The sequence below is a fragment of the Schizosaccharomyces cryophilus genome (assembly GCF_000004155.1).
Source record: "Schizosaccharomyces cryophilus OY26 unplaced genomic scaffold supercont4.3, whole genome shotgun sequence".
Lineage (NCBI taxonomy): Eukaryota > Fungi > Ascomycota > Schizosaccharomycetes > Schizosaccharomycetales > Schizosaccharomycetaceae > Schizosaccharomyces > Schizosaccharomyces cryophilus.
This window is the reverse complement of record NW_013185626.1, coordinates 869870-888154: the sequence shown is the minus strand read 5'-3', so window position 1 is coordinate 888154 and position 18285 is coordinate 869870. Positions and strand designations below refer to the sequence as shown.

Genomic DNA, 18285 nt, shown 5'->3' with positions numbered 1-18285 from the left:
TGAACAAGTAGCTTTCTAGACGTTGAGACGAAACAACGGACCATAATTTTCAATTAATCTGATTCATTTGTTTCAAATCCTCTTGAACTAGTCTCTTGTATTCAACTTTTATACACTTTTGTTTATCCTTGCCCAAGGTTATGTTGCGATGCCTTAGTAAACAAGACCGGACTCGCGATTTTGAATTGAAATTTTGATTGCTTAATCCATCTCATAAGCTGTTTACTCTGAGTATATTCTTTCATTTTTTCTGTTGGCTTGCTCTCTTATTCTTGAATTCTTGAATTCTAGGAATATAAAGCCTGATAAACGGAATCCGCGTGAAAGTGTAGAATCGTGATAAATTTCGGTATCGAAACCTTTCTCCTTTTATTATTTCTGAAGTTTGAGATCTTTACTGTTGCTTTGGCTTATGATAGGATAAACCTTTTGTCCTTGCTCCTTTTATTTGTTTATACTTTCAAGTGTCATTAGGTCACAAAATTCAAGGAAAGAACAGCGTTACCTTTTCGTAGGTTTCTTCATTTTTAAGTCCTTCAATGATAGTAAAATCTTCTTGAGCATAAGCTTTCATAAAGAAAATTAAATTGTTCAATTCATAAGATTTAGTTAGACCACCTTTACGCAAATGACGTTGGAAGAAGGTAAAGCAACGCATGGAGCAGGAAGACTATTAGAAGTCAAAGAAAGAAAATATGCACGAGATATGCAAATTAAAAGGGAGGCAAAGCTGGCTTTTGAGGCAATTGCAGATAAAAAGTGGAGTTTCATAGTAGTGGATTTTGAAGCATATGAACGAGATCATAAAATCATAACAGAAGCTGGCATTACTACTAGAGTGAACGGTCAATGGCAATCCTTTCACTATCGGATTACTAATTATTTGCATCTGCGCAATGGTAAATATGTTCCTGATGAAGTAGATAACTTTCGCTTTGGACAATCCGTTTTTCTAACGAAGGCTGCACTGCAGAGAAAATTAGACGAAATACTTCAGCTTCCGAATTCAATTCTAGTTGCTCATGGAATTTCTAATGAATTGAGATACTTTCAAATTTTGGGAGTGGATATCCCTCCTAAAGTCATCATGTTGGACACCCAAAACATATTTTGTTTCTTCAAAGCGTCCAAGCACAATTCGAATCTTTCAGAGGTTCATGTAGGTCTTCGAAGTATGTTGAAACTTCTGGAAATACGACCTTTTTGTCTTCATAATGCAGGGAATGATTCCAAGTATACCTCTGATGCTTTACAGCTTATGGTTGCTGCCTTTGAAGTCTCGATGTTTCGAGATATCGCTACTGAAACTTAGTCACTTTTGCTTTTATGTTTCAATTATCATTTATAAAAGTGTTTTTGATAATTTTATATGAAGAATTGCTCTTCTTTCCTTTCTTCCAATGTGACCAATCCTCCCTGGACTCTGCCAATTCACTTATAATGCGCATCCTTTCAAGGAATCCATTTTGTTCAAGAATCTCACCAATTCCTTATTTTTCACATCCTTACTTATTCAAACCTTCATTTATAAAGCCGAAAACTCCTTCACTTATATCACGAAGATCATATCATGGATTCAATACACTAGGATTTGTCCGTGCCTTACAGGAGGTCGGCATTGAGAAGAAAAATGCAGAAATATTTATGGAAGCCATTTCTAATGTATATGCGAATTCGTAAGTAACTTGAGGACCAAAAGACAAGATCCTAACCATTTTTAGTCATAAGAAAATGAGTGGATATTTGGTGACCAAAGAACAACAAGACCGAGTAATGTATCAACAAAAGGTCGATTTTGCTCATTTGCGTAGTGAGTTACAAAGCATCGAGCGTCAAGAAATGGCAGCTTTACATGCCCAAGCGGAACAATTATTTTCGGATATCGAACGCTTAAAAACATCCTTTCGTGATCAGCTAAATAATTCGACGGCAGAAGCTAGATTACAATTAAGTATTGAGCGATTAAATCACTATGATGAAGCTTCTTTACAGGAGCTTAAACTTCGAGAGTTGTCTGCCGAAATCGATACGGAAATGTCGAATTTCCGGACTCAGTTAGCCACATTTAAAACACAAACCCTTCAATGGTTGTTGGGGATTGTAACAGGGTATGAAACGAATCTTTACTCTATGTCTGGAGATTTCTTGAAATTTCAGTTCGTTAGCTATTAACATTTTCTAGATCGGGCGCTTTACTTCTCGCATATGTTCGATTAATTATTTAAATTTTTCTTGCATGGAATATGACTAGTTCTCACAGATGACATGTTCTCTGTTTGTTTTCACGTGCTGCTTTGAGTATACGTTTGTCTTTATGAATAGTAATGAATGCATTTCGAAAGCTATCCATTTATTAGCATGAATTATCATGGAAAAACTAGAGAAACGAGATGTTAATTATGTATTGTGAAGGAACCAATGTAGTATGCTTGATCACCCATTCGTATAGACCCTTTAAATTTTGCTGTAATATTTAAGGATTTTCTTCTAATCCCTGAAGCAACCATCCTTTTATTTTATTTAATGATTGATTATTTTGGTGATTTTTCTTAGATAGAGACAAATGCTCTGCAGCCAACGCATCGTACATTTTTAAGTATTCATCATGTACTAGTTTCATCTTTGTATTCATTTTCTCCTTCCATAGTTAGTACATATTTGGTTAAGCTTGTTTTAGAGCGTCGCTTCTGTAACGCAAGCGCATCAAATCAAACTTACTGTATAAGAAGAGACAAAGCCCACCATTTCTTCCATTCCCTTTGCATAATTATTGGATATTTGCTCAAAATTATAAGCATCTTTCTTGAGACATGCGTTTTCTGCTCGTAGCTCTATAAGCTCCATACTTGGGAGCAACTTTTCTTCCGAATATAGTGTTCCAGTCGAAGATACCCGAGATGGATGCTGAGATTTTACTCTTGCTTGATCCAATTGTTCCTTAGGGAAGGTTAGACGACGATTAAATCACAGAATTCCCAAGATAAGCTGGACAAACAAACATACCTGGAGTTCTTTGGTCGTATGCGATAATCTTTCATAACGCTGAAAACTTGAATCTAATTCCTTTTGCAATTTACTCATACATTCTAAAAATGCAAGCTGCTCGTCCCGATTCAGATCACTCATTCTTTACACGACACGATAATTCCAACAAACTGTACCTAGTAGCTCTAAGTCTTTTCAAAGAAGAAAGCTCATATAATAACAAGAGAATAAATGTAGATAAAATAACGAAAGAAGGGAAATGTTTACACAGGCTTGCTTCTCTTACGGCAGCACCAGCTTGTTTTTTGAACTTGAGTGGCTTTACTAGGTAGAAAGGTCAATAGGAGGATGGAAATAAAAACAAGAAACCAAAATGAAGGATTAAAACCATATAAAAACTACAAGAAAGAAAGAGAGATTTACAGTATTAAGCTTACAATAAGAAATTGTCGATAATTGATTATTCAAAAATCCATTAACTATATGGAATATTCCGTTTTAACATTAATAAACCCAAAACTAAATAATAAAATCAACCCTGTCCAAAATAGAATAAAAAACATTTTTAAAGAAATGAGAATGAATACTTTTTATCCGGCTCGTAATTAGTGATTTCCAGTTCATTCATTTTACAACTCAATGCACGGTTGTGAAGGAAAAGAGGGAATCCACGTAAAATGTCTGCTATGTTTTTATGAAAAACACAGATATATCGTTTTCATATGTGGTTAAAAACGCTCTTTAGCACGAGCAGCGGCACTGCGCAAATTAGCATAGACCTTGCCAGGAGGAGATCCAAGAATTAAGGAGACGATGGCATCCTTGGCAATACGAAGATTGCTGAAGCCTCCTAAAATGTGGATTTTGCTATCTGCGAGCACAATTCTTGTACGGGATGCATTTTCGATAGCAAACTTGGTTTTTCCTGCTTGTCCAGCAATACGACCAATAGCACGGCTCAAGTGATCACCCTGCAAGGTTTTCACATCCTTAATCTCAAACGTGTCGATATAAAGATCATCTAGACGCAAGAGCGCAATTGCATCGTCAACGTCGAAGCCGAGGGCAAACGCCTGCACAAAGTCCATACCCTTTTGCAAAGCTCCAGGATCCGTGGTGGCTTTGCTCTCACGTAGTTCCACAGCTCTAGCTTTGACGTTCATACGAACTTGAAGGAATAAATGCTCAACCAACGGTGGATAAAGCTTGGGCCACACATTTCGAAGAGGAGTCATTCTGTGAGGAGGAATAGGAACCTTCCTTGTTTGAGGCTTCAGACCACGCTTTTTTTCCATTTTTGGTTGAATAGGAGCGAATTTGGGAGCACCTTCAATGTCCATAGTGCTGTCGCCTCTTGTTTCAGCAACTTCAGTCATGTTGCCGGATGTATCAATCATCACATCGTCCCCTATTGGCATTGTTAGCTCCATTCTTCCATTCAAACGCTTTTTCATACCATTTTCTTTTGGAGGAATGTCATTTACGGCCGCCGTAGGTGCCAGCATCTCTTTTGGAAAATTTGGTAAAAGAAGCAAATTCTAGTGGAGAGAAAGGAAGCAAGAAAGTGTTAAAATTGCGAAATGCTACAATATCGTTAAATAAATTAACCACACATAATATATCACTAAATACATTAACGCGGTAGAAAGAGAAATAATGAACAAGAAATAGAAAAAAAACCGATGGGAAAAAGGCGTAAGTGATGGAAAAGATAAGTAGGTGGTAGGTATAAGTAAGCTGAACATAAAAAATCATCCTTGAAATTTAAAGGAAGGGAACGCCTGTTCCTATCCAATGGTATGAGTATGCATGAAGTTGAATCATCATACAGGAACAATGTCCAGAAAGCATCAAAATATTATGTCGAAGTAGGCTTTTTATTCATTTGTAATCGAATAGACTCCTTGTTTGCAACCACAAATTTAGAAAACTCACTTTCATGTTCAAGTTCTTCTAATTTTTTCTGCAAAGTGTCTTGTTCCTTTTCGTCTTTCACCACAAGTAATTTTGCCTTTAGTTCTCCTAGTTTTTTACCCATTTCAAACCCATACAGAGCCCCTCGATTATATCCATCATCAAACCCGCTTTGGGCAACTTCGATTTTTCCCTTAACGATTCCTTCTGAATAGCCAAAATTGCTATGCTTTTCCTGCACAAGGTTTAAGTCATGCATTGTTAGCGCTTCCATATCCTCACTAAACGGATCTAAATCATCAACACTGTCGGTATCCGTGCTTTTCTGTAGTGAATTTTCAGTTTTGGGTGTCTCTGGATTCGCATTTGCGTCAAATAAAACTTCCCCAAGATTGGTCTCGACCTTTTTGAAAAACACAGGCGACAAGATACCATTTATGCCTTCTGTTAAAATGACTCCATTTTCTGATTGGTAAAACTCAACTCCATGTTGCATAGCTTTTAAAACATCAATGTAAATGTACAAAGTACATGATTTCCGAATCCCAGAAATAACACCGGCTTCACCGAATAAGCCTGTAGCACAGTGAATATGGTTTCTTTTCATTCGCGAAAGGCCTTCTTTGGAGATCTTTGTCCACAGCTCTCTTCTTGTACCATGTACAACTTTAGGCAAAGAAGAAGCATCATTAATACGTATCATAGGTACTTCGACTGTACGAATTGTATGCCCTTGGTTGGCACGAATCAATAGCTTACCTTCTGCTTCAAGTAAGGAAAATCTTTTTTTTCGTTTTCATCCACAATCTTTTTCAGCATCTCTAGCGACAGGCTTTTAAATTGCGGCAGTCTCAGCAGGTCGTCTACAAGCACAAATCCATCATGACGAAGTCGTAACCCATTGGATTGAGCGGTATGGCGAAGAACTTTGGAAAGCGCTTTTGAAAACCGGATCATGGGATCTTGTTCTTGTTTTCTCTTTCCCTTGGATGATTTTACAAGATTCTTTTGGTCAGCAGAGTTGGTCATCCTATAGAATAATATCCTTCAGACGCGATTATACGAATTTGAGCTTAAAATAATCTGCAATATAGAACCAAATACGCGTCTTCAGTAATCCTCGTGGCTTTAGTTTCGTCTAATAATAGGGAAACCCGTATGCAATTGAATGTCAGGTAAGATAAACAGTAATAGATAAAACTGAAGAAAAGACTCTTGAAATAGTTTGTAAATTCAAAAGAAAAGTTGCTTTTAAATATTTTCTCCAACGAAACCACGATCAGTTAAGCGGGTTGGTTTTTGACACAGCTATTCAAAAAGGAAAAAGCGCAGGGTTATTCCTCTACCCAAAAAGCGTAAGCCACAAAATAAAGCAGTTCTTTTCAAGTCTTGAAACGAATTGACTAGAAGAGAGCCTTTTTCTGACTATTTACAGTCAGTGTTCTGGTTAGTCCTCCTAAAGCCCTCACCTTCCATTTTGAGAAAAGTCCCAAAATAGCTAAATCATAAAAATGTCCGTATTAAAGTCATTTATATGGACGACAATTGGATTTTCAACCTTAGTCGGCCTATATATGTTGTTTCATGGCAATGGAGAAGCATTTGATTTTGGAAGCTTTCTTCTTCAGACCAGCCCCTATACCTGGGGCTTACTAGGCATTGCCAGCTGCGTCGCTTTCGGTATTATTGGAGCAGCTTGGGGTATTTTTATTTGCGGAAGTTCTATTTTGGGCGGCGCTGTTAAAGCCCCCCGAATTAAAACTAAGAACTTGATCAGCATCATTTTCTGCGAAGTTGTAGCCATCTATTCCCTGATTATAGCCATTGTTTTCTCTGGCAAGCTAAACGCTGTTAGTGCTTCCCATCTCTATACCAAATCCAATTATTACACTGGTTTCGCTATCTTTTGGGGAGGACTCACGGTTGGTCTCTGCAATTTAATATGTGGTGTTTGCGTTGGTATTACTGGTAGTAGTGCTGCCCTAGCTGATGCACAAGATGCTTCCTTGTTTGTAAAAGTTTTGGTTGTCGAAATTTTTGGAAGTGTTTTGGGTCTGTTCGGCTTGATCGTGGGCTTGTTAGTAGGCGGGAAAGCCCTTGACTTTGCCTGAATCTCTAAATAATGTTTTTATTTCTTAAATTTCAAGCCCTTCTTCTCTCTCATGCCTTCCTTGAATTCATCCTCAGAGTTTGAACCGCCCGTCCCTTTTTGCACTCCTCTAATGGCCTTTCTTTTATAAGTCATAATTAAGTTACTTAAGAGAATGGCCTTGTTTTCGTTGAATTTTATTTGTTTTACGATAATACTTCTCTGTCTCAGCATCTATTTCAAGGCTTATTCGCTGAGCGGACACAACTCATAATTTTATAGAACAAGTCCCTCAATAATTAAAGGTTAATGAGTCTAATCCTCATAAAGCTTCTTTATATTGTAATGTCTTAAGGTCAGCGCTTTAGGGCCTGATATCAGTAAATGAATTTGTTTAAATGTTAACTCAAGTCTAGAAAAGAAAGAAAACTAAAGTAGTTATTAATCATTATTGCATGGTCATTTCAACTCATGTAAATGGCTACCTGGATACTGTTCCAAAATCCCATACCACATTATTCACGGTAGCAGAATTTTTAAATATATCTGAACCATTGTATGGAGAGGCATAGTCGGAAGCTTGATCGGTAGACTTCCATTTAGAGTAGGTTTGGATAATTATTTTCAGAGTATCTTTGGAGCTATATTTCTTTATAAATTTATGCTCCAAAAGCTTCATTGCTGTAGGGCGTTCTTGTGGGTTTTTTCGAAGGCACAAATCAACAAAATCGCAGAATGCTGGACTAAAGGATGATCTATCTAATGATGGGGGAGCGTGTTTTGGAATCAAAAGTAAAACCTTCATAGGATGTATTCCAGAGTAAGGAGGCTCTCCATGCGCTAATTCGAAAGCCGTGATGCCCAAAGACCATATGTCCGCTTTGGCATTATAGCCCGTTTGTTTGACAACTTCTGGAGCCATCCAAAATGGGGTGCCTACAAAATCATCATTCTTATCGTAGAAATTCTGTAATTGACCTGAAACACCAAAGTCAGCCAACTTCACTCCTCCGTCCTGCGTAGTTAGGATGTTGGCAGCTTTTATATCGCGATGCATTTTACCTTGACCATGCAAATACACCAAGGCCTCTAATATGTGCTTAAGGATCTCTGCAATTACCTGTTCCGGAAATTTTCCTACTGTCTTCAATAGCTCTGTACAGCTTCCTCCATCGCAGTACTCCATGCTTATCCATAATCGTGTTCCATCCAGAAAAGACTCATAATATCTAGTAATAAATGGCGAGTTCAGTCCAATCAAAAAATTGATTTCTCGAGTAAGAGACTCAACCTGATCAGTGGTCGCGTCTAAATCTACTACTTTAAGAGCTACTGGTTTGGATGTTTCAACATTTATAGCTTTGAAGACAGATCCAAAGCTACCTTGTCCTATTAGCTCCAAATCACAATAATGTTGCTTTTGCATGATTTTTTTAATTCATTCCGATTAAAGTAGATGAAATTATCGTAGGCAAGCGAATGGTTGGGATATGCAGACAGGTAGTTGGTTTTTTCTAAGTAAAGCTTGCTTCCTCTTAAGAAGCAGGAAATGATTTAAAGGACGTAATGAATTATTTTAAAAAATGTCTGATATCTTTCTACTGGAAATTTTTACGTTTGCACCCTCAGGGATTAATGGAGTGAATTGACTAAATGGAATGAATTAATACTTAAATTAGACTATTTACATGACGGTCAAAAAAAATATTTCATAAATTCATCAAACAGTCATTGTCCCACTCTAACAATCCGTAGACGCTTTTAGTCCTAGGCATTATAAACATAAAGCTCGCACATAAGAATACATTCGCGAGGGACATTTAAAGGCAAGGGAATAATATCCTATCTATAATACAGTCATTTACAAGCTTTAGTCGTTTTAACGTGCGAATTATTGAAACTCAAACTGAAGCGCTGTATTCTGTATACCGGCTTCTTTAATGGTCTTATCCAAAGAATTCCACAAACTTGTACGTTGAAATGTCAAAGAAAACGCCTGAGAGTCAGCTCCTTCAGCAACTCCCTTAACGTAGGCATATACTTTGCGAACGAGATCACTTTCATAAAATCTTCGGATAAAACGAGCACCAGTTGGCATGCGGATTTGAATTCTGGTGACTCCGGGTCCAGGACTAGGCTCTTCGTCTTTCCCTTCTTCTGATTTAATTTTATGAACCGTATTGTCCTGTTCTTCTTCCTCATCCTCTTGAATAGGTTGGGATGATTCACCAGTACTCTCAGTTCTTTCTTGCTCAACTCCTAAAGAAGCAGCAATAGCTTTTGACATTTGCTCTTCTTCAGTCATCGCTTCAGCTGGTTTTTGCGATTTGGGACCGAGGGGATTCTTCCTGTCTTTGGTTTCATCCAGGGTGCAGCGTTCCAAAAAGTCATTTAATTCAATTACAAATTCAGTAGGAGTAATTCCTCCATTCCATTGTTTGACACGCTCACCGGTACGAGGATCTAGAATGGCGATGTGGGGAGTGGATAACACAGGGTAGAAACGCTTGAATTCCATACCCATTTCTTCATCATCCAACAACTGTAGAAATAGAAAATGGGCGCGTATAACCTCTTTTACAGATTCACTTTTCCATAAATCACGATTTAGTACTTGGCATTCAAAAGAAGAGGAAGTTTGTAAATTGATTAGGATCCATCGTTTCTCATATGTAGCTTTCATTTTAGCTTCATCCAGTGTAAGATGAGATATTATATCATAAGGAGGGCGGAAAAGCTTTGCAAGGCGAGAAGCACGACTATTACTTTCTGATTCTTCTGAAGAGGTATCGGCAGAAGACGCAACAGGAACTTCTGAAGGAGATTGATCAAAAATTCCAACTCTTCGTCTTTGTCTGCGGTTCATTCTAGGTAATCCTGACCCAAAACCGAATTCGTTACCTACAAATCCTAGCCCAGGTGTAGTATCTGCCATTGGATCCACCAATACCTCTCTTGTAGGAGCAATGGGAGCACGGACTTCTTCAGTCTGTTCAGGCTGAACAGCATTTGAACTTTCGCTACCATAATCACCAGTAACGCCTCCGCTTTCAAAGAAAAGAGTCACTGCAGTCGATAAGTCTCCATCAGCAACTCCAAGGTATTCCTGAGCCTTTTCTGGAGTTGAGTTTGTTATAGAGCAAAAAGTTGCTACTAAATTACTGGTGTCTTCTTCCATGGGAAAAGATTATAAAAAAGTGATTGTGTGTGGTTGAGGGTAGATAAAAACATACCTGAGAAGCACTTGGCACATACATCAGCAATAATTAAAGGAAACATTAAATGTATATGAATACAACTAACTACTTATAAATTTAAGAGTTATACTAAATAAAAGATAGAAATTTATCCAGCTTCAGAATTTAAGCGACATGGAAATTTGAAATCTCAAATACCTCCAAATGCTTTGCAAATAACCAATACTTAGAAAGGACGAGTTAATGAATAATGAACACTTTACGACAATTTCTACTTTACATGAGTTAAGCTACTCAATCTACTGTCACTTTATAATCCAAATTCCTTACGGGCACATGTTTTGCATTAAGATGGCTAGAATAGCATTTTTTTTACTTCTTAGGGGCCATACGACGAAGGTAGAAGTGCAATTCATCACCCTCAAGAATGTAGCCATCGCAGCGGCCGGATTGACCAGGACGAGAAGAAATACAAGCGTACAAACGGCCAGCAGCAAATTGAGACTCCATAGCAGGGTCGACCTTAGCGCTACCAATACGAGCACTTTGCTTGCGTTGGACGTGCTTGGACTTGGGAGTAGGGGTAGGGGTGGCCTTCTTACCCTTAGAGCCCATCAAGATGCCGTAGTGAGTTTCATACCAAACACGGAAAGGAGCAGCATCAACTTGGACAACGGCAGACTTGGTCAAAGTGTTGGTACGGACCAACTCGTTGTTAGAAGGGTGGTAGGCGACTTGAATGACACGGGTCTTCTTGGCAACACCCTCAGAGCCCCAGGAGAAGTTACCAGATTCTAAACGAAGACCACGGTACTTCTTGTTACCACCACGGACACGAACTTCATGAATACGCTTGGTACCAATACGAGTGTTGGCGGCTTGACGGCCCAACTCAAATTTTCTCTTCTTACGGTATTGAGCACGCTTGGCACCGGAAGCAGAGCGCTTGTGGCGTGAGTCTCTGGTAATTCCCATGTTGGTAAATTGGTGGTGGTAGAGATCGCAGTCGAAAAGTTTGTGTTGGATGAAACATGTGACTGTTTTTTTTATAATATACCGTATAGGACGGTAACTGAAAAGATACTAGTAACGTGCTTTAATGAGGTATAAATATCATCGCAGGAATGTGCTGCGGCTCCCAAATATTTAGTAGTGGCTTTCTAAATGTCAAGAATCAAGAAGGAAAAAGGCATGGCGTGAATGTTTTTTATGATTTCTAGATCAGTCAACCTTGTAGAACGTATATTAGACTTTATTAAATTTTTGAAGATACTATTGAACATTGACAGATTATCTATTTTGTTTTCGGTCAATTAATGTTACACTGGAAAATAAATATAAGAACTTTTAAAGGACATGGTAATAAATAATCACTGATCAGAAGAACTGCTATGTTCATCGGTTGCCAAGACTTCTTCGGGGTTTTCAGCCTGGTCATCAGCGGTAAACGTTTGGGATCCCTGTGTAGTTCGAATTTCTTGGGAAATCTCCTGATTCCTATCCAAAGCGTTCAAGGAATTCATAAGTTCGGGGACTTGCCAAGTGGCTAGCGTCTGACGAATGTAGCCTACAGGAGCCGCATTAGTGTTAGAGTTAGCGGACTTTGCAGTTGCTTCTTTTTTTAGTCTTTCGTCACCTGGGGGTGTGCTTTCTTGCTTCTCTGTTTTATTGTTGGTGAAAGAAGCGCTTGGCGTACGTTTTAATAAGGGAGAGCTGGAGGTAGAAGATACGTCAGTAAATGAAGGCCTGATGCTATGATCCGAAAGAGGCTTTAGGTTCTCTTTTGTAAATTGCTCAATAACAAATGGGTAATCGGGAGAACCACGAACTGGATCACCCACAGCTGGCAAATTCACGTCTCGAACTGCATTGATAAGACCACACATGAATTTATTTCGTCGTATGGCTTGTAAAGCAGTATTCTGCCAATTTGATTTGTAGTAAAAAGTTATCGTAAACTTCAGTGAATCCAAGGCTGAAAAATCTTGCACTGACAAGTCCAAAAGAGGTCGAAAATCACAATCATTCTCCTTTACAAACCCAAGCAACAGGTGACGCAGGTGTTCCAATTGCTTAAAGTCCGTCGCAAAAGGAGCGGTCAATGTTATTGACTCGCTTTGGGGCAAACTGCGTCGCAAATTCTCAATGAATAAGGTGTTCAATAAAGAATTAGGGGCTTGTACTGTCGAGCCACTCATGGTACGAAAAACAGTGTACAGTAACGATAATGTTACCACCTCATACTTTGTCCCGTTGATGACAACTATGTCTGAAATATCAAATGGGTGCTTACTGAATAAGAAAACGATAGAAGACATCAATTCCTGAGCCGTGGTAGCGAAAATAAAGGACAAACTCAGAAGAGTTGTTCCATACGCCGCCAGAATGGTTGCAAAGGATGTATCCAAGAAGGAAACAAAAATGAGAATACCGATAATACCAACTGCTGCAAGTCCCACGCGATCCAACTTGGATAAGGCTACATCCACATCTCGTAACGAAACCCGAATAGAAAAGAATTCGTCAGCTATTTCTCTACAGAACTGCTCTAATTCGTCCAAGCTGATACTACGACTATAATCTCTGTCTAAAACCTCAAATATAGAAATAATGTCATCGTTATCAGAAATAAGACCTGCAAGATCCTCTTTTTTAAAAGAGTCTTCTCCTGCAGGTACAATGGCATACCAAATCCTTCGAGCGATAGCAAGACTTCTCTTTCGGGATCGAAGCATTTCGATAATATACTCTTCTTCTGGAGTAAACGGCCTACGCGAGTGACCAACGATATTATTAAAGACGGTACCAACTACTACCCTTGTTTTCCTAAAGGCTTTTTTCGCATTTTTTGTGATGCGCTTTACCTGTCGAATATGACGAGGTGTATGTTCCTTGATTAAAGAATCAGAGGCACCTAAGTTGAGGATATCATCTTGTTGTAAAACAAAGGGAGAATCTTTGTATGGGGCTTTCATTGATGCTAAAAATAGCTTGGTCAGCATGGAAAGATGCTTTCTATTGTCAGCAATTCGAAACTGATATTGTACTTCATGGTAATGGAAGCCAATAAAGTGTAAGCATGTTTTTTCCAAAAGAAGAACGATACTAAGGATAACAAAGGCACCGATGATTTTTGTACACACTTTAATCCAAGGCTGAACGTTAGAGGCAATGGAAAACGAATTGGCCAAATCTATATTGGGGTTGACATTGTTGGCGCCGGAAGCTGAAGGTGTTACCGTTGTATTTCTCGAACCATAAGACACAGGAGCGGAATTGTTTATCATTAAAGGTGGGAATGTGCAGATGCCAATTATACAGGTGAAAAAGAAAGCCAAAGGCAATTCAATAGCAGAAATGATGATAGAGAGTTTGTAAGCTGTGAAAGGAAAAATTCCAACAATTGTGTATAAGGAATAAGGAATGAACTTTGCGACCAAACGAGAAACCCAAAAGCCACCCCAAGCAATTTCAAACCAAAGAAAAACCCAGAAAATTCGGACAGTACCTAGCTTCGCATAGCGGTATTTTGGTGAGGCACCTACGGCCAAGGGAATGACCAATAAGCATGCCAAAGGAAACCATAAAGCCAACCAACGAGTGATGAAAGAGAGGTTCATGAACCATTTGTAAAAACCGGTAATATAGTAGATTCCCTTGAACTTGGACTTTTGCTTTTTCATAACATCGTCACTTTCAATAGAAGTTTCGTTCATCTCTTTCATCATAGTTTCGGTGTTATCAAAGACATTTTCGGTTCTCAATCCACTGCGAAAGTACTTTTCTTGGTCATCGATGGTCGACATTCTTAACAAGAATGACAGAAACCCCGAAAATGATAATTAACAAATGCAAATACTGATGATTAGATAGAAAATAGCCTGAAAAGAGAAGAAAGGAATTCACCAGAAAAGAAAAAAAGAAAAAAGAAAAAAGAAAAGCTACGCAAAAAATAAAAATACAAGTCTAAAATAAACCATATAATAGATACTAAAAATTTCAATTGCTCGAATATATTTAAAAAGAAAGCAATAACATGAGTATCTATTGACTAATGAATAAAAATTGAGAAGTCTTTTCTTTAAGAAGCGAGGTATACAGAGGAAGAGAAGATCTTGGGAATTATGGCGAATCTTTGTGGTAGTTTCAAAGGCAAAAATGTTTCATAAAAGACAACCTTTGAGTAATGATGGTAGGACCAAAGTTGGGAACGTATTTTCTTGTAATGTGTGATGACGCGTTGAACATGTTACTTGGGTAACAAAAATAAAGAAAACAATAAATCAGAAATAAAGTAGTAGAAGAAGGAAACCGGGAAAATAAAAGGAAGCGAGGATAAAGTAATTATTTCTCAGTTTCGATTTTACCAAATGTTGTGCTTCTCCAGAGAAAAGAAGACGAACATTCTTAGGGTTTGTCGAAGGAATAAACAATTCAATGAAATGATGGAAACAATTCAATTTCGCTTATAAGCAACAAACTTATTTTGTGCAATGTGAACATCATCCGCCTATATGTGATTATGCCTTAATATGATTATTTTTCTATATCTAAAAGTAGCGCAAACATGTCCTTTATGAGAAAGGAAAGGGAAACATACATTAGTCAAAGCGGAATGAATCTAGCCTTTTTTTGTAAACATGTTTTAAGTACAACGGTTTGAAAAAAATGAATTAGCGTTCATGTTCATCAACTACTACCTGTGAAACCAGTCATCCATACATTAAGTAGAATGCTTTTGCCTAACAAAACAACAGCCAAATCCTTTTTCTTCTATATTTGTATATTAAAAGAGTAATGATAAAGCCATGGAAATTAAAATATATATAAAACTTTATGCGATAATGAAATGTATTTTTTCAATCTTGGATTGTTTATTTACCTGATTACGAGATTATGTATCCTCGTTACTTTACACTAAACGAGAACATGGTGTCAACACTTTGTGTGTATTCCCTGGAGGACCGACCGATGGTACAAATACCAAATTCTTTAGAAAAACACTTTTTTGAAGGTTTGAATAAAGAACCCGTAGGATTTATAATTATTAGCGAAAGAACGTTTTTGTAAAGATTCCCATACCTTTATCCACAGAAATCGAACATTCTGTCTGTCTTGTAATCATTTTCGGATTCTCGCTTTCTCGAAATTCAGCATGATTGACGCACCAATGGATCCTTACCTGGCTTCGGAAGAAATCAATTTCAATCAGACTGCTCCTGTTCTTTCTGAATTGAATGAATCACATCCAGTACCGTTCAACACGAACGCTAACCATACCCATGATTATCAACGTCTAGAGAAAGGAAACGAAGAACTCACTAGGAATGAATTCTCTCGTGAAAAATCTCCTGCTCATGCAGAGTCCATTGATGACAACCGCTGGAATACACATCTTAGGGAACCCGAAACACAAACCCACGAGACTGTAGGGAGAGAGTCAGACGAACCTGAGAATCCTGGAACGAATTTGTTTGTCACAGGGATTGCTCCTCGTATTCAGGAAGAGGATCTACATGAAATGTTCAGCAAGTACGGTACCATTATTCGAGCCAATATCTTGAAGGATCCTGCTACCAAAGAATCTAGAGGATTTGGATTTGTTTCTTTATCAACACTGGAAGAAGCAGATGCCGCTATACAAGGACTAAATTCCCAGGAATTCTTTGGACGTGTTTTAAGTGTACAGAAGGCTAAACGATCACGTCCTCGCTCTCCTACGCCTGGAAAGTATATGGGACCAATGAGGACAAAGATGAATCAGGGAAGACAGGGACTTCATCGATACAATGGAAATAATAGGATGTCTTCTTCCTATCGTCCTAACCGCGATAATCGTAGATTTCAAAACTCTTATCGCTCTGGCTTTGACAGAAACTATGATAATAATAGGGACCGCTCTCCGGGATCAGCACGTCCTAGAAGATCCAATAACGATAATAAATACCGCCCTTATAATGATCGTCGTCGCAGCAGCCATGAACACCCTCGGGATGCGAAGGACCAGTACTCTCGTTCCTACAATAATGACAGATCACAACAAGAAAGATCCTATTCAACTGCCGCTCCATCGGTTGGTTCCATGGACGAACGACGTCCTATTGATTAAGATATATTAAAGGAACTACCTTATTCCATCTTTCAATAACGATATCACTGGATTTTGTGATTGTCTCCAACTTTGCTATCTATGGTTTCATATGATTATGATTTACGGATTCTTATAATAATGTCTTTTTCAGTTTCTTATACCTCGAATATTCGCTGTTTGCGTCCCTTTACGAGATTTCCTCCCTGCATCGTAACGACCTCTGTTTCATTCCTTGACGGACAAACTTTGTTGTTTATGTACTGATTATGATTGATGCCTAACTACAAGCTTAGATTTACGCATATGTGTTTTTTTAATGTCCATTTGCAAATTTTTGCAACAGCAAAGCTTTATTTATTTTGGTAATGACGCACGTTCATGTTTAATGATTCTACCGAACAAAACAGAATATAATTCCTTTGTTCATTCGTTACAAGAAATTGAGTTTTTCAGATAGAATAGGTTTCATCTTATTTGCATAATGATAGTCCATTCAGAAAAATCGATCGTTCAACTTAGAGCCTTCATTTTAAAACGTTAACATTTTTTATTCATACAAAAACACACTTAATAACTTTTCCTCATCTGAATCTGCCATTAATATTCTATATCATCGTATAATGCTTTACTGTTGTGAAGTCCGCTCAACATAGCTACGAATTTCATGTTTATATTGTCTAAGTTTATGTTGCCATTCAATCCATGTAATTGCCATCATAGCAGCATCCGTCATGTCATCTTTTTTACTTGAATACTTCACGGGAGTTTCGAATGTTTTCCGTGCATCATCATTTGAAACAAATACCTTTCCATTCTTCAACATAGAGGTTAGGAATTTAACACGAGCAGATTTTGTCTTAGTAGCCTTGTTCAAATTTACAAACTCAGGCAACGTAGAAACGTAAGAGTACACAGATTTAGGTGCAAGGGAAAGTAGGATAGAGGAAGAGGACTCTGATTCCGGCGGTACCTGAACTTGGCTGTTATAATGTAAGCTATGCAGCATGGACTCAATCGTATTGACTCGCAAAGTCCATTCAGGAATGGTTTTGACTCCTGAACGATAGCGCTGTTGTTCCAAAAGGATTACATTGGGATGAAAGCGTGAAGTTATTGTGGTATAGATTTGCGACGCAAGTCGTGCCAAGTATTGAGGATGATAGTTTTCAGTCCACTGAATACCTAAGCCATTTGTTGGGGATGTCAAGTCTTCGTGGGCCCATTCATAGATATTAACTTTGGCATCCTCCGTGCGACCAGCAAGGCAGTATGCAAAATTCTTAATCCCTAAATCAATTGATAACACATTATCCGTAGGATAGCTCGGAGCATACATAATTCGCTGCAACATATCTGCCTTTCGACCTTTCCTGGATAAACCACTGACTTTGCAAATATGTTGCAACGTTTGCAATTTCGAATAGTTCATCTTACACGATATAAATCTTCAAATAAAAAAAAAGCAAGTTGAATGGCAACGAACTCTGAAAGAAATTTGAATGAAATAAAAGAGTACTTCGTAAATCGTACTCAGTTACAAGCCCATGTAAGTGGAATAAGGCTTCAACTAATACTTGAAGAGTTTCTTAACCTGAAAGAATGAATAAAAATTTTATCCGTATTCTTGAAAACCTTGATACCAAAAATTTCCGCTTAATGAAAGAAGTTTTGTAGGAGCCATGTAAACAATTCAAAGAAATACGATATCAGGAATAGCATGGAAATAACCTAATTGAGTCTGAATGTAACTTCGCTTTAAAAAACCTATATTTTATCATTCATTTTACCTATGGTTATTTTACGATATTTTCTCCAACGGCTGGATAATAAATGAGGGCAGCAAATGGACTGGCTTCCATGCCTTTACCAACTCTCAATTTCTCCCTTTTCATTCGATTTTCTTAATAGCACTATTATACGCTTGAAAAATCGATTTTTATGGCTTTTCTGCCTTTCTTTTCTCATTATATGATATAATTAATATGATATTATATTATAATAAAAATTTA

The 18285-nt window shown here is 37.9% G+C and overlaps 12 protein-coding genes across 12 annotated transcripts; 4 read left to right on the top strand and 8 right to left on the bottom strand.

Annotated features, from left to right (window-relative positions):
- Positions 1-628: 628 nt before the first annotated feature.
- SPOG_00405 (uncharacterized protein) lies at positions 629-1312 on the top strand (the record flags this gene model as incomplete). The annotated part of the gene is made up of 1 exon (XM_013167914.1): positions 629-1312. The coding sequence occupies one exon, from the start codon at positions 629-631 to the stop codon at positions 1310-1312; it is 684 nt and encodes a 227-aa protein (XP_013023368.1).
- Positions 1313-1440: 128 nt separating this feature from the next.
- SPOG_00404 (DUF1640 family protein) lies at positions 1441-2381 on the top strand (the record flags this gene model as incomplete). Its single annotated transcript, XM_013167913.1, has 3 exons — positions 1441-1676; positions 1722-2108; positions 2183-2381. 3 exons carry the CDS (start codon positions 1441-1443, stop codon positions 2223-2225), a joined length of 666 nt encoding a protein of 221 aa, XP_013023367.1. The 3' UTR covers positions 2226-2381.
- Positions 2081-3332, bottom strand: SPOG_00403 (uncharacterized protein). The gene is made up of 3 exons (XM_013167912.1): positions 3004-3332; positions 2719-2937; positions 2081-2638 (listed from the first exon to the last, which is right to left on the bottom strand). The coding sequence occupies exons 1-3, from the start codon at positions 3124-3126 to the stop codon at positions 2474-2476; spliced, it is 507 nt and encodes a 168-aa protein (XP_013023366.1). The 5' UTR covers positions 3127-3332; the 3' UTR covers positions 2081-2473.
- Positions 3333-3420: 88 nt separating this feature from the next.
- On the bottom strand, positions 3421-4490 carry SPOG_00402 (RNA-binding protein Rbp28; the record flags this gene model as incomplete). Its single annotated transcript, XM_013167911.1, has 2 exons — positions 3421-4393; positions 4442-4490. The coding sequence occupies 2 exons, from the start codon at positions 4488-4490 to the stop codon at positions 3714-3716; spliced, it is 729 nt and encodes a 242-aa protein (XP_013023365.1). The 3' UTR covers positions 3421-3713.
- A 353-nt stretch (positions 4491-4843) lies between these two features.
- SPOG_00401 (tRNA 2'-phosphotransferase Tpt1) lies at positions 4844-5928 on the bottom strand (the record flags this gene model as incomplete). The annotated part of the gene is made up of 2 exons (XM_013167910.1): positions 4844-5530; positions 5659-5928. The coding sequence occupies 2 exons, from the start codon at positions 5926-5928 to the stop codon at positions 4844-4846; spliced, it is 957 nt and encodes a 318-aa protein (XP_013023364.1).
- A 307-nt stretch (positions 5929-6235) lies between these two features.
- Positions 6236-7320, top strand: SPOG_00400 (V-type ATPase V0 subunit C). Its single transcript, XM_013167909.1, has one exon. It carries the CDS (start codon positions 6411-6413, stop codon positions 7008-7010), a length of 600 nt encoding a protein of 199 aa, XP_013023363.1. The 5' UTR covers positions 6236-6410; the 3' UTR covers positions 7011-7320.
- On the bottom strand, positions 7209-8543 carry SPOG_00399 (STE/STE20/YSK protein kinase Ppk11). The gene has a single exon (XM_013167908.1). The coding sequence runs from the start codon at positions 8412-8414 to the stop codon at positions 7470-7472; it is 945 nt and encodes a 314-aa protein (XP_013023362.1). The 5' UTR covers positions 8415-8543; the 3' UTR covers positions 7209-7469.
- Positions 8544-8879: 336 nt separating this feature from the next.
- Positions 8880-10267, bottom strand: SPOG_00398 (UB Xdomain protein Ubx2; the record flags this gene model as incomplete). The annotated part of the gene is made up of 2 exons (XM_013167907.1): positions 8880-10156; positions 10222-10267. The coding sequence occupies 2 exons, from the start codon at positions 10265-10267 to the stop codon at positions 8880-8882; spliced, it is 1323 nt and encodes a 440-aa protein (XP_013023361.1).
- A 187-nt stretch (positions 10268-10454) lies between these two features.
- SPOG_00397 (40S ribosomal protein S8) lies at positions 10455-11225 on the bottom strand. The gene has a single exon (XM_013167906.1). It carries the CDS (start codon positions 11158-11160, stop codon positions 10558-10560), a length of 603 nt encoding a protein of 200 aa, XP_013023360.1. The 5' UTR covers positions 11161-11225; the 3' UTR covers positions 10455-10557.
- A 180-nt stretch (positions 11226-11405) lies between these two features.
- SPOG_00396 (MS ion channel protein 2) lies at positions 11406-14563 on the bottom strand. Its single transcript, XM_013167905.1, has one exon. The coding sequence runs from the start codon at positions 13989-13991 to the stop codon at positions 11556-11558; it is 2436 nt and encodes an 811-aa protein (XP_013023359.1). The 5' UTR covers positions 13992-14563; the 3' UTR covers positions 11406-11555.
- Positions 14564-15151: 588 nt separating this feature from the next.
- On the top strand, positions 15152-16833 carry SPOG_00395 (RNA-binding protein). The gene has a single exon (XM_013167904.1). It carries the CDS (start codon positions 15341-15343, stop codon positions 16292-16294), a length of 954 nt encoding a protein of 317 aa, XP_013023358.1. The 5' UTR covers positions 15152-15340; the 3' UTR covers positions 16295-16833.
- SPOG_00394 (cruciform cutting endonuclease Cce1) lies at positions 16833-18195 on the bottom strand. The gene has a single exon (XM_013167903.1). The coding sequence runs from the start codon at positions 17703-17705 to the stop codon at positions 16902-16904; it is 804 nt and encodes a 267-aa protein (XP_013023357.1). The 5' UTR covers positions 17706-18195; the 3' UTR covers positions 16833-16901.
- Positions 18196-18285: the final 90 nt, after the last annotated feature.

What these genes read in the sequence shown, in the direction of transcription:
- SPOG_00397 (XM_013167906.1), bottom strand. Translation starts at nt 11,160, where the DNA reads ATGGGAATTACCAGAGACTCACGCCACAAGCGCTCTGCTTCCGGTGCC.
- SPOG_00395 (XM_013167904.1), top strand. Translation starts at nt 15,341, where the DNA reads ATGATTGACGCACCAATGGATCCTTACCTGGCTTCGGAAGAAATCAAT.
- SPOG_00403 (XM_013167912.1), bottom strand. Translation starts at nt 3,126, where the DNA reads ATGAGTGATCTGAATCGGGACGAGCAGCTTGCATTTTTAGAATGTATG. An exon ending in ATACGACCAAAGAACTCCAG is followed by an intron (nt 2,938 to 3,003) that starts GTATGTTTGTTT and finishes ACCTTCCCTAAG; the next exon opens with GAACAATTGGATCAAGCAAG. An exon ending in GCTTTGTCTCTTCTTATACA is followed by an intron (nt 2,639 to 2,718) that starts GTAAGTTTGATT and finishes TAACTATGGAAG; the next exon opens with GAGAAAATGAATACAAAGAT.
- SPOG_00396 (XM_013167905.1), bottom strand. Translation starts at nt 13,991, where the DNA reads ATGTCGACCATCGATGACCAAGAAAAGTACTTTCGCAGTGGATTGAGA.
- SPOG_00400 (XM_013167909.1), top strand. Translation starts at nt 6,411, where the DNA reads ATGTCCGTATTAAAGTCATTTATATGGACGACAATTGGATTTTCAACC.
- SPOG_00399 (XM_013167908.1), bottom strand. Translation starts at nt 8,414, where the DNA reads ATGCAAAAGCAACATTATTGTGATTTGGAGCTAATAGGACAAGGTAGC.
- SPOG_00394 (XM_013167903.1), bottom strand. Translation starts at nt 17,705, where the DNA reads ATGAACTATTCGAAATTGCAAACGTTGCAACATATTTGCAAAGTCAGT.